This window comes from Oryzias melastigma, linkage group LG4 (assembly GCF_002922805.2).
Source record: "Oryzias melastigma strain HK-1 linkage group LG4, ASM292280v2, whole genome shotgun sequence".
NCBI lineage: Eukaryota > Metazoa > Chordata > Actinopteri > Beloniformes > Adrianichthyidae > Oryzias > Oryzias melastigma.
The window spans coordinates 31,298,139-31,315,345 of NC_050515.1; the positions used below are offsets into that span (position 1 = coordinate 31,298,139).

Here is a 17,207-nt window from a genome sequence, read left to right on the forward strand (position 1 = left end):
AGATGGGCTGGGGGACAGCTGGGGATGCGAGGCGGGCCAGAGGAGAGGTCAACTGCCAAGAACAGGAACACCGACGAGCCTCCTGGAATCTCTCCCACTCCGAGATGCGAAACGAGCCAGTGACGAGGTCCACTGGAATCTCTCCCACTCCGAAACATGAAACGAGCCAGTGACGAGGTCCACTGGAATCTCTCCCACTCCGAGACGCGAAACAAACCAGTGACGAGGAACAGGAGCACAGATGAGCGTCAGAAACTGAAGTCTCTCCTGTTCTCCCCGGATGGGAGTGGGAAAGAAGTACAATACACAAATCACACTGCGCCAACAGAGGCATGCAGAACGAATTGAAAAATTTATAATAAAAAAAAAAGGAGAGGAGAAGTAGACCCCCCAGTGCACCATACTTTCCCCAGCTTCTAACTTCTAACAGCCTTCTAACAACTAATTGTAGATCTGATATTATTCACCATTTTTGTTGCAAAGCTAGTGTTAGCTTAGTGTTGTGAGGGACTGTAAGCTAGTGGAGTGTGTAAACAAAGAGCTCTCAGCATCTAGGAGGAGGAAGGGGGGAGTGCTTCATGCCAACGGTCCCACCCACAACTCAGAGGTGAATTTCTAATGAACTCCTGCCGCTCTGCAGAAACTGTTCTAGAAAACGACTGAGAACACTAATTGAAAATAGATCAAAAGTTGATCAAAGTGGGACTTTAAAATTAACATTAACTAAAATGCAGCAGTTTATAGGCAAACAGGTAACTGAACATTGCTGCACAGATCTATTCAACTCTTTTTAAAGAAAGCACAAACTGTTAATGTTTCATATTTCATTGCATTATTTAAATTAGACTTAGAAATGATTTATTTCAAGCAATCAAAGATAGATTGCCCAAAAGGGAGTGAGAGGACGCGAACTTATATAACCCCACCCCGGCTCGACCTTATCATTTCTTGTACATGTATTATCATTGACTGGTTCATAACTTAAGATCAGATATCTTTCCAACATAGATTCAGGTTATTAGTATCCTCAAGTAACACTAGGGTTGTCTGAAATACCTCCCAACCCCTAACTACTAAAAAACTATACAGTGCGGGACTATCTAGTGCCCTGGATTTTAAAGACAAATCGGACATGATGCTCACTACTTTTATTTCGTTTTTCCAAACGCCGGATATGACGTCACTGATCTCACAAAGTCAAAATCGAATCAATACGAACATTTCACAATGTTTATTTATGACTCTACTGTGTTCTGATGGCGAAAATGTGGATGGTTTTTTAATAAACTACTTTTAAACACATTTTTTTGTTAGAAATTATTTGACCGCAATGTATTGTCGTCTATATTCGCTAATCAAGTGAGTATTGATGCACGCTAGTTTTTCGCAAAGACTTCTGGGAAATTTCTAGTGCACTCGATTTTGGAATTAGTAGATTCGGACATCACTAGAAAATGGCGACCGCACTATATAGTGAGTAGGGGGGAATTCGGACACAGTTTAAATAACATACATCTGCTTGTAACCTGAAACTGAAAAGAATCTGCAACCAGAAAAACAAAATTAGAAAACAATTAAACTCTTATGCGTGATAGATTTAATAGTTTCTATTTTTGAAACAAACATTGTTGTGTATAGTGTTTATTTTATTATTCAATATTAATTCTAACAACTTGATTCAATAAATTGAATAAAATAATGTGGTTCAAAGGATAATTTAAATATAGGATCAATTAAATGGATCAAAATGGCATTTATTTGAACAAATAAAATGCTTTTCATGACAGTAAAAAGACACTAAAGACACTGACTCAAGTGATGGATCAGAGGGATTTTTTAGTTTCTTTTATTGTCACTAAACTCAAATGTACATTTTCAAAATGTATGTATTTTTCCTAAAAAATAGACATATTAGTGAAAATAAGTTGAAAATTGATTATTTAAAAAGGATTTTATTTTCAAACACAGAATAATAGTTAAATAAATATGATTAACAGAAAGTGATGAAGTAATCAAAGGAGGAGTGGATAGGGGAAAAATCTCATTCATTCACACCTCCCACTCTACTTTAGTATATGCATACATTTTTACTCATTGAACTTATAATTATTATTTACATAAAATAAATGAATTAAAGAAAAAAGCATCATGTTACCAAAACAACTTCACAAGTCATGATTGAGCCAGAAAAGTCCATATTAAGCATTGACAGGACAACATTGAGCTCTTCTCTGAGTTTGACAGTCTCAGTGGTTGACAGTCAAACTCACTTCAGGTTAAAAAAAAACAAAAAAAAGGTCAAATATCAAGGTCTATGCGTTCATGGGGAGTTAAATGTTACATGAATCTTGGAATCATGCAAAGAGAAGGTTCATCAACAGATTTTACTAAACAATGTAAATGTAAGCAGAGCTCCTGTTTTCACAAAAGAAAGTTTGAAGTACAGGAACACTAATCTCACTCTTCTAGTTTTATATTTTAGCATTTATTACCTTGGCAAAAAGTAGTGATTTAGAGTTTCATTTATTAAGTTGATTTGAGAATAAGTGTAGTAAGTATAATAAAGCGTAGTGTAGGAACTATACTAACTGAATACTTCTTCTAAAATGGAAAATTTTTAGTATATAAAAAGGAAAGTACAAAAATACTGCCTCACTTGTAGTTTATACTGAGTATACTTACAGAACATTTAAATATACTACTTTTCGCTCAGTAGAAATTAAGATTAAGATTAAGAAAACCTTTATTAGTCCCACAATGGGGAAATTGCAATATACAACAGCGCAGGTACAGAAATAGGTGAGAGGATAAAAATAAAATAAAATATACATTATAAAGAGCTAAGACGATGGGATACCCTTAAATTATCAAAAGAGCTAAGCAGTAAGATGCAATATACAAAGAATAATCAGTAATATATAGCATATTGACAGTTATTGCACAGTTACTGTAAGTCTAGGTAGGTATGTACAGGTAAATACAGCTATTGCACAGTCAAGTGGTCAATAATTAAGGGTAATAAATTGTGTTGTACAGAGTTACGGATATTGCACATGGTGATCAGAAATCAAAATGTACAAAACTTAACCCCAGGGGCCTGGGGTTAAATTAATTCTTATTAAGAAAAAACTGCTATGACGTCCTCCAGTCAAGCTTCAGACAGCACCACAACACTGAAATGGCTCTGACCAAGCTAACTAATGATATACATTTGAATACAGACAACTGAAAAATGTCAGAGCTAGTTTTATTGGATTTAGTACTAAACTGGTTCAAAACGTACTTGGAAAACAGGAAATATTTTGTGTCAATTGTTGACTTCGTATCTGAGTCAACAGAAATTACATGTGGAGTTCCCCAAGGCTCCATCCTGGGACCACTTCTATTTAACATCTACATCAGGTAAACTTTTTGACTCTTGGGCCACAAGGGGTTCTAAAATCTGACAGAAGAGTCGGATCAGAAGCTAATCTGTGTCATGTTTCAGTAATTCCACCTCTTAAGAAAAAGAAATAACATGGAATGTGGACGAAAACATGCGTTAATCTTGACTTAAAATGAATATATATTTTAAAACAGAGATTGAATAATGAGAAAGTCTTCAATTTTGGTATTTTTAAGTAGATTAGCAAGAAGCTTTTAAATTCATGGGCTATGTTTTCATCTTTTATCGTAAGTTTCCAGAAAAATTTGGCATTGAACTGTTAGATTAGCATTATGCTAGCTCATTTGGGTAACTTGGCATCTACTGAGATTTTATATGCTAATTTTGAGTTAAGTTAATATTTTTGCAACACACTAACGTTTTTGGCTAATTTGTTATCTACTGAGGTGTTAAGGCTAATTTAAAGTTTAGCTTCTATTTTAGCAATAGGCTAACGCTTTTGACTAATTTAGTTTACAAAGGAGTTTTAGGCTATTTGGAGATAAGCAACAAAATAGCTTCTTTTTTTTGCTAATTTGGCATCTACTGAGGTTTTGGGGCTAATTTGGAGTTTAGCGCATCTTTAGGCAACATACTAAATATTATTTTTCAAAATTGGCATGTATCAGGAATTTTTAAGCAATTTTACAGCAAATTTCTCAGAAATGTAGGTCAACTTCAGCCCTCTTTCATAGTTCTTTATTAAAAATTTCTAATCTTTTAGCTAATTTAACATTTTACAAATAGTTGTTGCATTTTCAACAAACCCCTTCAGCAAAGAAAATTGCGTCATCATTTTCAGCAAAAAGCGTCAGCATATTATTCATCGACTTCTTTCAGCAAAAAGCATTCACGCTATCATTATCGCAGGAAATGCTACTTTTCTTGTCTATGGTTGTTTTAAATTAAGTGCTTTTTACTTTCTTTAAATTTTACTTTAATAATCACACCTTTACTATTTATTTGAATTGTTTTTTTATGTTTTATGTTATGTAAAGCATTTTAATTTGTCTTCGTACATGAAATGTGCTACAAATAAACTTGCCTTGCTGTTTTCGCATCAGTTTTCGAATTGCGTTTTTTTTTCCCCTTCTGTTGAATTTTGTCTCCTCTCTGCTACCGTTGCTGCATTGTGATTGGTCGAGAAGAAAGTATGGCGGTGTCTCCGTAGCCGCATAAACGACTTTAGGGGAAATCTACCACCAGACTCTGGATCAACCGTCGATACAATATTTTATTGTGCATAATGTAAACGTTTTGATCTTATGACAGGGAACGATGTAATCAAACAGAATTAAATCATTCATTTGTTTGACAGATTGGTGATCAAAGCAGCTACTGCTAGCGGAATATCTCCATCTGACGGAGTCACAGTGAGTTTTTCAGCGAACACTCCACAGAAATTTGTGGGTTTTATCATTTCTCCCGTTTTTATTAAAATGATGAGTTTCTGTTTTAATGCTGGTTAAAAAATGTTTTCTTTTATGAAGATATTGGATTTACTGTATGCGTGTAGTATATCAAGTAACGGCCTTAGCTTTGTTTTAGATTAAAATGCATGACTAAAACAATACACCACCAATTAGATTTGTACTATTCTTGTTTACCTAATTTGTTTTGTTTGTAAATGTTATATTTTTAATATGACAGAAGTGAGTAAATCTGAGATGTTTTGTGTAGAATCTGCTATTATGTTTATTAAACGTGCAGGAAATGAAAAACATGAACAGTCTTGTAATAAATAATAGAGTTGTTTTATGTTGATGTCCTGAGTAGAGCTGCCACGATTAGTCGACTAATCGAAGACTACTCGATTATTAAAATAGTCGACTAGTCGTTACTTTATATTATATGGAGTCAGAGTGTAGTAAAGTTGAAAATGAAAATGGCATTATCCCAGCTTTTGGACTATTTTGGCATTTATTAAGGTTTTTTTAGGCTAATTTTGGGTTTAGGTAATGTTTCAGCTGCATGCTAGCTCTTTTGGCTAATTTAGAATATTTTTCAGATTTTTTTAGGCTAATTTGGCATTTAACTAATACTTTAGCTTGCTATCAGCTTCAGTGTTTTTAACAATTAATTTCAGCATCTTCAGCTATCAGCACTAGCATCTTCAGAGGCCAAATTCAGCTTACAGCTTCACACTAGGGGGCTGCATGGTGTCGCAGTGGTTAGCGCTCTTGCCTCACAGCGAGAAGGCCCCGGTTCAAATCCCGGCTGGGACCTTTCTGTGTGGAGTTTGCATGTTCTCCCCGTGCATGCGTGGGTTTTCACCGGGGACTCCGGCTTCCTCCCACCATCCAAAAACATGCTTCATAGGTTAATTGGTGACTCTGAATTGCCCCTAGGTGTGGATGTGAGAGTGAATGGGTGTGTGATTGAGGCCCTGAGACAGACTGGAGACCTGTCCAGGGTGTACCCCGCCTTCGCACATTAGTAGCCGGGATAGGCTCCGGCACCCCCGTTACCCCGAAAGGGACAAAGCGGTCAGGAAATGGCATTCACACTAGCATTATTGTAGGTAATGCTATATTTCTAGTTTTTAGTTAGTTTAAAGCTGAGCGCTAAGATGTGCTTTACATCCAGTTTGGGCATGACCCGATTAGTCGACTAATCGGAAAAAATATTCGATGATTTGTCAACTGTTAAAATAATAGTTTGTGGCAGCACTAGTCTTGAGCAACAAATTAGATTTTCAAAACACAAACAGGACATATTCCTCAGTCACATAAATGCTATCATTTAAACACAGATTTTTAAGTGACCTTTTTCCTCGACCAATCATTCTTACTGCTGCTCACATTACAGGCTGCATCATGCCGGCCTTCCGGCAGGTGGGGGAAAAGCAGCTTCCTAACCCTGTTCTGTGCATGGCATGGTCTCCAAAGAGGGATCTGATCGCTTTGGCCAACACAGCCGGAGAGGTGATCTTCCCAAAAACCTCCTCACTCTTCACGTCTTTCTTTTTTTCTAATTGAATGTTGTTTGACTTTCTTAGCTGCTGCTCCATCGCTTGGCAAGTTTCCAGCGTGTTTGGAGTTTACCACCCACTGATCGCACCGGGAAAGAGATCACGGCGCTTGCCTGGAGACCAGATGGCAAAAGTAAGGGAGGACTCGACTCGTTTACATCTTCTTCTTTTCCTTTGGGCTTTTCCCTTCAGGGGTCGCCACAGCGAATCAGTTTCCTCCATCTAAGCCTGTCTTCAGCATCCTCCACTCTAACACCAGCCACCTTCATGTCTTCATTCACTGCATCCATAAACTTCCTCTTTGGTCTTCCTCTAGACCTCTTTCCTGGCAACAATTCGCATATTTGATTTGGCAAAGATTTTACGTCGGATGCCCTTCCTGACACAACCCTCTGTATTTATCCGGGCTTGGGACCGGCACAATGAGTCCCTGGCTTGGGCCCCCTCGTGGCTACATTTCGACACGATACATTTCGATACTACTCGGCACGTTTACATGTTGTGGTTATTTATGTAACGTAATGTGAGGGTTTTATAATCATATCATCAATTTGAATCTCCAGCGCTGGCCTTCAGTCTTGGAGACACAAAGCAGGTTGTCCTTTGTGGCGTTGAGAAAGCAGAAATCCTCCATGTGTTCCCGGTGCAAAGCCCTGTCACGTGCATGCACTGGATGGAGGTCGTGGAGGAGAGCAGGTGAGGCTCAAGGAAACGCCATGGTCTCACCAAACTGACAGGAATGACATCTTAATTTATCATTTATTCCCTTCCAGTTCCCTCAACTCTTTCTACAGCTCGGAAGATGAATCCAAACTTTTTCTTCCCAAAATCCCAACACTTCCAAAAAGGTAATGTCATGAAGACGAGCATCACGCCATATCTAGTCTTACTGATCATCTTCATGAAGTCCCTGTGTTCCTTCCACAGCTACAGCACAACTTCAAAGATCTTCAGGTGAGACATCAGTTCATGAGGAATCTTTGGAAGTGTTTGTGTTTTCCCTAAGTATGTTCATCCCCCTGTGCCACAGCGAAGAGAAGTCCGATGAAATACTCAACCTCTTGGGAGATGCCAGGTAATAAAAAAATAAATAAATAAAAACATGACAGATTTTGGTGATTGAATGAAATTGTTCCAGAACTTTTTTAAGCGTTTTTTCTTCCAGACTGAACGTTCTTGTTCTTGGAGGAGATTCTGGCTTTGTGGAGCTCTATGCTTATGGAATGTACAAGATAGCAGCTGTAGACGGGGTAAGAACTGTGTCTGCACTCACATGAGCTGCCATTTGCATTAGCTACACTATAATAATGTATTGAACGGGACAAAAAAAATGTAGTTTTACTGAGATTACAGGTTAAACCAGAAAAGTTGCATGACCTGTGATAATGCTAGTGTGAATGTTTTTTGCTGAAAATAGTCGCTGAAGATGCTGAAGCCTTTTTCTGAAAATGGTGAGGCAATTTACTTTAATTGCTGAAGGGATTTACTGAAAATGTAAAAGCTATTCACAAAATGTTAAATTAGCTAAAAGCCTGGACATTTTGTTAAAGAACTAAAGAGCAGTTGACCTAAATTTCTGGAAAATCTGTAGTAAAGTTGCTTAATTATCCCTAAAACATGCTAATTTTGAAAACATATTTAGTGTGTTGCATAAATATGAGCTAAACTCCAAAACAGCCTTAAATTCCTTTGTAAACTAAATGAGTCAAAAATGTTATCCTGTTACCAAGATATTAGCTAAACTCCATATTACCCTAAAAAACCACAGTAGATAAAAAATGTGTCAAAAACGTTAGCATGTTGCTAAAATATTTGGTAAACTCCAAATTTTGGGAAAACTGCTATAAAAGATGAAAACAAAGCCCATGAATATAATTAAAGGCTTCTTGGTAATCTACTAAAAATGTTGAAATTGATTGCTGAAATCACTGAACGTGAGAACGAGTTTTTACATGCTGACAAATGTACGGAAAGGAGCAGGAGAATCACTAAATGTGTGAATGCTTACCAAACATTCACACAATTAGTGAAATTCCGGGAAATGATTGATGTGATTTAACTCTTTTCTTGATTTTATCCTGCTGTGCAGGTTTCTGGAACATGCCGCAATCTGTGTCTGTCCAGTGATCTCAGGTCTCTGTCTGTCATCGCAGAGGTCAGGTCTGCTGACAATAACCCAGAGATCTGCTACATCCAGGTGAGGTGGATGACACGCCTCTCCGTGGATCTTTCATTTTAAATTCCTAATCTGTCCTCCTGCCCCTCAGCTGGACACGGGCCTGCTGTCCGACTGCCTGCCTGAGGTCACCCGGATGGCGCTGAAGTTCACCTATATCTCCACCCTGCTGCAGTACCTGCATCTCTCTCTAACCTGCATGTGTGAAGCGTGGGAGGACATCCTCATGCAGATGGACCTTCGACTCACCAAGTTTGTTCAGGTTTGTTGGCTGTTTGGTAAAGACACACCACTCTCTAGAGGAGAAAACAAACAATGTTCCCATAAAAATGTTAAGGATGTGCAAGATCAGACAATATGGGCTTAGTACGGTGGCCCTGAAGTGCAAATCACCCAACAGAAAAAATGTTGAAGTTCATAACAACAAAGAAAAACCTCAAAGCAAAAAAAAAAAAAAAATTCAGAAACCAATACTTAATGAAAAATAAAAAGGAAATGTTTCAAAGAACAAAGGTAACTAAATATATAGCATTACCAGCGATAATTGCTAGTGTGAACGCTGTAAGCTAAATGTAGCTGCTAAAGATGCTAGAGCTGATAGCTGAAAATGCTGAAACAGATAGCTAAAAAAGCTGAATCTTGCTAAAATATTAGTTAAATGCCAAGTTAGCCAAATAACTGAAAAAAAATTAATTTTGTCAAAACAGCTAGCATAATGCTATTAGCAAACCTTCAAATTAGCCTAAAAAACTTGAAAAATGTCTAATTTAGTCAAAACAGCTTAACATATTAGCAAAACTCCAAATTTGTGTAAGAAAAATCAGGAAAAATTATCCAAAAACAGCTAGCATGTAAAATAAAAGTGAATGGTGAATTTGGAAGCTCACGAGTTTCAAGGTTAATTTGATTTGAGCAATTTCTCATTCATTTGCTTTGAGGCATATTTTGCTCAATATTTCAAAAAATATAAAGTTTATGAACACCCAAAATACAAGCAGTAATGTCCTGCACAATCTGAATGTTTTGATATCAAGATTGCTGAAATTACTGAAAGTGTGATTGAGTCTTTACGTGCCAAAAAAGCAATCACACAATTTCCAAAATTAGAAAAATCTGTTTTAAAATGAAGCGCAATAAGAAACTGTAAGATGTTGGTATCTTTGGCTACCAATGATGGTTTTTTGCCATTTCAACAGGAAGTTAATTGGCATAGAAATGTCTTCTAACAGAGGACATTCTGTTCTTCTGGCCACGCCCACTGCAATAGTTCAGTGATTGATCAGTCAACTTCTTACCACAGCTCAGACAAACATCCTTCTGCTTTTCCTCTTCTTTAAAACTCAAACAGTGATGTCCCATAATACCCATTTTTCCTGGTGTCATTTTGATCTCTTTTCACATTTTTGGTTTTCTGAATTTTGTTTTGATTTCTAAAATGTAATGTTGTTTTTGCTTCTTTTAGTTATCGTTGTGATCTTTAATATGTTTTTGTGTTGATGTGATTTGGACTTGAGGGCCACCGTAGGGCAGCGTTCTGACGTCTTCTGTGTTCCCAGGAGAAGAACACGAGCACTCAGGTTCAGGATGAGTTTCTGGAGCTCCTGCTGTGGGGACAGTCCAGGTGGAAACCAAACGGGTTTATCTTCTGCACTTGTATTGACTGGACTGTCCTGTAGGTGGCAGCAGTGTGTAATGAGTCATTCTCATTCTTTTCTGGTTTCCAGTCCTGAACTGCAGGCTCTCCTCATGAACCAGCTGACTGTAAAGGTGAGGAGAAGCTGCTCAGACTCCTCCTCCTGCTGAAGACTTGAAGCTGAATTCTTTCTGCCTTGTAGGGTCTGAAGAAGCTTGGCCAGTCTATCGAGTCCTCTTACTCCAGCATCCAGAAGCTGGTGATCAGTCACCTGCAGAGGTTTGCTCCGCCCTCTTTCCTTCTTCACATGAACGCTCCCCCTGCTCCTCACGCTCCTCTCTCCTCCCGGCTGCAGTGGCTCCGAGGCTCTGCTGTACCACCTCAGCGAGGTGAGAGGGATGTCCCTGTGGAGGCAGAAGTTTGAGCCCCTGGGTTTGGATTCTGCTGCTATAGAAGGTACCGGTTCAGACAGGTTCTGGTGGATCTGAGCTTCGTGGACATCAGGAGTCATGTTTTGTGTTCTCCAGGTGCCATCACAGCCGTGGGCTCCTTCTCTCTCAAAGCCAATGAACTTCTGCAGTAAGTTTTGCCGATGAGGAAGATTGTGTGCGTACGGTTCTGGTTTATCATCGTTTGTGTCATCGTTTAGGGTGATCGACAAGAGCATGAAAAACTTCAAAGCCTTTTTCCGCTGGCTGTATGTGGGTGAGAATGAATACTTCTGTCATTTCTAATGGTGTAACGGACCAGGATAATCTGTGGTCCGTACGGATCACTACCCACAGTTTGCCCCGCCTCCACTGCATACTTGGCGCGCGCATTATTCAAATCAATTTCCTGTCCACACCAAATGCAGTTAGTGTCAAATTCGTGTACTGTGCGCCGTCTTTGTTTAAACTTGCGTCAAAGTTGCTTCTTGACGATTTTTCGTTTTTTCCAAAAGTCTGTTACCCTGAAGCTCCCGCCGCGTGTGGGAGGAGCTTCACTCAAAGCTCATCATGGAGGACGCGGATACTGAGAGATCCGGTTTATTTATTTAGAAGAGCTGAATAAAAGCATCTGTGCACGTCTCCATGTCTGGATTCCCCTGCAACAGGAACATGCTGCAGGGGAAGGCAGTATGTGGGGTGTCAAACTCAATCGCACATGGGGCTAAAATCTGAAACACGCCTTAGGTCACGGGACGAACAGGATAAACATTTATTTAACACTATAAAACTACATTTTTAAAACTTTGAAACCGTAACTTTTTAACATAATTATGAACTAAAATATATATCATTACCTGCAATAATGCTACTGTGAATGCTTTAAGGTGAATTTGGCAGCTAAAGATGCTAGTGCTGATAGCTGAAGATGCTGAAATTGATAGACAGCTAAAATATAAGTTAAATGCCAAAAAAGCCTTAGAAAAACAAACAAAAAAAGCGCTAAAATAGCCAAAATGGCTAACATGTAGCTGAAATATTAGCTAAATGCCAATTTAGCCTAAAAAAAAGGAAAAAAAATGTTAGCCAAAACAGCTAGCTTGTAGCTGAAAAAATAACTAAACTTCAAAATATCCTAAAAAGATTTTTAATTTTTAAGTTTTAATTTGAACATTGAGGAGTAGGGGTGGGGGGCACGGAGAAATTGCATATTAAGTATTCTTTTCTCAGTTTTTGTAGATTTGGTCTCCAGACGTAAATGTAATCAGAAACTACATGTTGTTACATTTTAGTTTATGTTCAAAGTTCAAAGATGTGTGAGTGGATATTTATGCTTTGAAGTACTTTATATATGTTTTCTCAAATTTATGTTTTAAAGCTTTTCAAAAAAGTAATTTTAGGCTTTTATCTTCTTGTTTGTTCCTGTTGTTTTTTTTTTCACTTTTTACTGGTCCGAAAAATGATCCAAACTGTGGCTCTAAAACCGTGACACGGTCCCTGAGTTTTGTGATCCGTTACACCCCTAGTCATTTCTGTATAAATAACTGATTTTAGAAAGTCTGCATGCTCTGATGGTTTGTACTCGGTCTCCCTGCAGCCATGCTCAGAATGTGTGAAGAACACGTTCCACCAGAACTCAATAAGGTAGGTTCCATCAGAGGAGTTTGGTGTTCGGGGATTTCTGGAATCGTTTTACATCTTCCAGCTCTTAAATCCTCAGATGACTCAGAAGGACATCGCCTTTGTTGCTGACTTTTTGTCGGAGCATTTCAGTGAGGTGAGCAGTAAAGCAGCATCCGCTCAGTTTAAGGCTGTCACGATTAGTCAACTTATCGGAAAAAAGAAATCAGTGATTAGTTGACCATTAGAGTAATCGTTTGTGGCAGCACTAGCTCAGTTAAGAGTTTGGGATTCTTTGAAGCAGTGTTATTTTTTCTTTAGAACGAGGAGCTCTTCGATCGTAAAGGGAAATACTTCAACGTGGAGCGCGTTGGTCAGGTGTGTGATCCACTAATTAGCCGTGAGTGTTTTGAATGACTTTGTTGATATTTCGAATGTGTGGATGTTTACAGTACCTGAAGGATGAGGATGAAGACCTCATGTCTCCACCCAACACCCAGGGGAACCAGTGGCTGAAGTTTTTGGAGGAGAGCACACACCTGAAAGGTAACCGGATTTGCTGGATGAGTTGTCTGGAAACTGTTTCTCTGTTGGTTCCATAACCTTCCACCGGTTTTCTCCAGAGAGCCCGCTGCTGTTTCCATCGTATCCCCAAAAGTCTCTTCACTTTGTTAAGAGGATGATGGAGAGTGTGATCCAGCACTGCCTTCAGAAACCTGCTGTGGGTTTGAAGCCGCTCTGCTTTTCCTTTCTGAGTCCTCCTTTCTATCTGAGACCTTCCTGTCGATGTCTCTACAGGAAGTAATAGGGAAATCTGTGAAGCAAGCTGCGTTTGTGCCTCTGTACACTGTGCCAGAGAGGTGACGGGCCTCTTTTTCTCAGATTAACGATTTCAGGTGTGAAATTTCAGTCATGGTGATGTGATTCTCATTTCATTCTGTTTTCCAGCTCGGAAAACACACCCAGACTCTTTGAACTCCCATCTCTGTAAGTGGGACGCGGACATTGGAGAGTTTTCTTTTCTTAAAACGGACGATTTGGATCCTGGATGATCATTTCAATTCTTGGTGTTTCCACAGATGGAATGATAAAAAGGCCAAAATGCATAACGTTGTGTTCTGCATGCCGGAGGTTTCCCCCAGCAAGCTTTACCTGCTGCGGATAGAGACCCGCTCCAACAGGTGGGACTCTCCCTCTTTATGTAGACATTTCATTTGTTTCAGTCTGATTACGTTTCCTTTCTCAAGTTTGCTTCCTCCTAATCCCTTTCAGACACTCTCTCAGGCAGTCTAGTGATCCTGTGTTTGATCTGTCCTTATGGACGGAAACTTCTGATGATGATTGATTGCATTGCACATGAATTTTTTTTTTTTTTCTTGATTGCTTGAAATAAACCATTTCTAATCTAATGTAAACCCTGCAGTCATGCTCCACACAGTGTGGTGTCCATTAACCTCCATCATCTAATTGAGAATCCAGAGGACGACGATGCTGCAGACCAGTGAGTATGGAGAGAAAATAGACTCACTCCCATTTGTCTGTGCGTATTCTTGATTTGTGCCCATTGGCCGTATGATCTGCCGGTGTTTTTAATGGGTCCGGCGTCACATGTTATCCCTGTGCCTGTGACCAGCGCTCGGGACAGAGCCCCGTATCAGAGGTGCTGTAAGGGGAGGGGCTATAGAGAGGAAGCGATCAGTTCTGGGAAATATTTTTGTTTTTAAAGGGATCAGTGTTTAAAAAACGCTAATCTTGACTTTTTATATTAATTATCGTTCATATCTGTTTAAGAAAGTGGGAATATATCAAGTTTTAATTTGTGTGTGTGATTAGTTTCAGGCAGTTGTAATTTTAAGTTGTGCATGTATAAATTCTGATTTGTATTTTTTTTCTTTAGTTTTTGTACTGCATGAGTTACAAATCAAAAATGATGCGTGCACAAATCCAAGTTTACGCACAAATCAAGAACACGCATGCACAAATCAAGAACACACAAGTCAAAAATCATGCATGAATCAAGAATACGCCCAATTTAAGAATATGCAAGCACAAATCAAAAATACGCTTGCACAAATTAAGAATTACACACGCGCAAATCAACAATTATGAACACACGAATCAAGAATACGCACAATCTAAAAATATGCACGCACAAATCCAGTTATGCGCAAATCAAGAATTAAGAATGCATAAATCAGGGAGATACTTATTTCTCTCCGTAAGTGAGCCTTTCCTACACTGTCCTATTTACATTTACCTTCAACGTTTTTGCTCTAATAGCTTCTATATTCTGTTTCAGGTCGAGTTATCTCTACAGCTGCCTGGATGCCCGTTTCTATGACGACGAAGTTCTAACGGTGGTGCTGCGAGGACGTGAGGAGCAGAGCGACTGGCGTGTTCTGGCTCAGCTTCCTCTTTCGTCCAGTCTGAGCGGTGGGACTGACTTCAGCTGGCAGCCCGACGTGAGGTGAGGGGGTTGCACCTGTCTGAGGGTGGGTGGTGGGGGTTACCCGGGTCCCCTCATCATTGAGAACCCGACTGAGTGACCCCTCCCCACCATAAATGATGATTTGACAGATTTGACATTTGATTGACAGATTTGACAGAAAAAATGGCGGCTTAATTGAATTGATTTGGTTGGATCTGGAAGTAAACTGTTTTCTCAGTCCAGTTCTCTTATACAATCAATGGTTCTGGTCAAAATCCTATTATAACTCTTTAACGACGGAGCTCCAGCGTTTATGTTCTTTGATTTACTGTAACTTCTCAACCGTTAACGCGATCAGCCGCTTTTCTCCTTCAGAATCTACTGGAATCATTGTGTTAACGGTTGAAAAGTTACAAAATGTTAAAGATTTTGTGTTTAAGCGTCACTCAGGTGTTAGGATGTAAGTCTATAAACAAAGGAAACCTGCAGAACTTTACCATTATTTGTCTGTTCAGATTGGATCAGCAGAGCAGTTCCATCCCTTGCCAGACTCCGGTTCTGGGGAACCAGTGGCGTAAACTGGACAACATGAAGGCTCAGTTTGTCGCTGTCAATGGAATCCGCAAAGTGGCGTGCGTGGTACGTTCAAGGTTCACTATTAATCAGCCTGCTTTGGAATGGACGATATCCAGCAGACGGGATTAGTTCTGAGTTCACCACAGATTTTTGACCAAAATATTTCCTCATTTATTGAATTAATCAAAATCTAGTTCAAAGTCTTTCTGAGACGCCACAAAATGTTCTTTTTCTTCCCAGCTGAGCTCGAATGTGAGGCACATCCGTGTTTTTGAGATGGACGTCGAGGATGAGGATGACGAGGGGCTGGACTCACAGAACGCTAGTGCTGACCAGGATGGGCTGGAAACTTCTGGAACCAGCCACGGGCCGGGAGAGGAGAACCTGGAGACTGACGGCCACACCAAGAAGGAGGAAGGAGGCGCCCTTCAAAAAGCAGAGGAGCATCTGGAGTCAGAGGAAGCTCTAGAAGTACCATGAGACCAAGAACGACTAAAGTCCTGTGTTTCTATGTTTGTTAATAAAAATCTGCTGTCAGCAATTTTGAAATTCATTCTTTAAGCTTTTTTTCCACAAAATTAATAAAAGTGGGTCAGCAGTTTTCCCACTGATTTACACACCAACTCTAACAAATGTAGTTTTGAATTAGAAAAGTTGCGTTACCTGCAATAATACTAGAGTGAATGCTTTTTGCTGAAAGTAGTCGCTAAAGATGCTGAAGCTTTTAGCTGAAAATAGTAACGCAATTTACTTTAACTGCTGAAGGGATTAGCTGAAAATGTAAAAGCTTTTGCATTTACTAAATGATAAATTTGCTAAAAGACTGGAAATGTTTTAAAGTACTATGAAAGAGCGCTAAAGTTTACCTTGAATTCTGAAAAAATTAGAGTAAAATTGCTTAAAAATCCCTAATGCATGCCAATTTTGCACAAATATTTAGTGTGTTGCTTAAATGTGAGCTAAACTCCAAATTAGCCCCCAAAAACCTCAGTTGATTCCAAATTAGCCAAAAAAGATAGCATATTGAATTTTTTTCTTAATGATCAGGGACAGTGCACATTCATGTACATTTCTGTAAATGTGCCAGTGTTAGCTACCAAGCTAATTTTCAACCATAATCTATGGGCAAGTTGTAGCTTTGCCAGCAACAAACACCATGTTGCTAAAATGTCAGGGAAACACATTTTTTTAATTACTATAAAAGATGAAAACTTTCTATATTGTTGCTAATCTACCTAAAATTTTGAAATGTGAAGACCTTCTCATTCGTTTCCTACGGGGCAAATTTTGCATAATATTTAAAAAAACTATGAAGTTTATAAATACCAAAATACAAAGAGTAATGCCCTGAACAAGCTGAATGTTTTTATACCAAGATTACTGAAAGTGTGATTGAGTTTTTATCTGCCAAAAAAATATACTGACAGGAGCAGGAGAGTCTCTATAGCAGGCGTATTCAAGTCCAGGCCTCGAGGGCCGGTGTCCTACATGTTTTCCAACTAACCTTCCACTGAAGCTCCTTATTGGCTGCTAATTTCCAGGATCAGGTATGTTTAGCCAATAAGGAGCTTCAATGGAAGGTTGGTTGGAAAACATGTAGGACACCGGCCCTCGAGGCCTGGACTTGAATACCCCTGCTCTATAGAGTCAATGCTTACTAACCATTCCCACAATAAATATTTGGAAAGCATCAAAACAGAAGTTCAGTTGAATTTTACTAGAAGTTTCTATAATCTGAGCTGTGCGGGAGTGTACAACACCACTGATTTATTTGTAATGACATTTTATTAACATATCTAACCAGTAAAACTCGAACTACAACACACATCTGCCAGAATCGTAGTGTTTGAAGCAGGTCACAAATCAAACTTTGTTTATAAAGAATTTTCATATAACAGTGACGCAAAGTTCTTCACAGGCTTTTTTTAAAGTCCCAGTATGACCACTTTTT

At 39.0% G+C, this 17,207-nt stretch overlaps 2 protein-coding genes across 2 annotated transcripts in view; one reads left to right on the forward strand and one right to left on the reverse strand.

Moving 5' to 3' along the window:
* Positions 1-8,787, reverse strand: part of palld (palladin, cytoskeletal associated protein) — a gene marked incomplete in the record, with an annotated part of 82,091 nt that extends 73,304 nt beyond the window's left edge. The window contains 1 exon segment of the mRNA XM_036211723.1: positions 8,768-8,787.
* anapc4 (anaphase promoting complex subunit 4) lies at positions 4,528-15,809 on the forward strand. The gene is made up of 29 exons (XM_024258897.2): positions 4,528-4,672; positions 4,743-4,797; positions 6,233-6,348; positions 6,423-6,528; positions 6,959-7,091; positions 7,169-7,243; positions 7,323-7,349; positions 7,426-7,470; positions 7,561-7,645; positions 8,485-8,592; positions 8,663-8,833; positions 10,128-10,192; positions 10,296-10,338; positions 10,407-10,483; positions 10,560-10,660; positions 10,732-10,783; positions 10,854-10,909; positions 12,230-12,276; positions 12,353-12,409; positions 12,574-12,630; positions 12,705-12,798; positions 12,876-12,973; positions 13,051-13,112; positions 13,201-13,239; positions 13,332-13,433; positions 13,676-13,753; positions 14,552-14,719; positions 15,196-15,319; positions 15,497-15,809. The coding sequence occupies exons 3-29, from the start codon at positions 6,241-6,243 to the stop codon at positions 15,734-15,736; spliced, it is 2,418 nt and encodes an 805-aa protein (XP_024114665.1). The 5' UTR covers positions 4,528-4,672; positions 4,743-4,797; positions 6,233-6,240; the 3' UTR covers positions 15,737-15,809.
* The last annotated feature ends 1,398 nt before the right edge of the window (positions 15,810-17,207 follow it).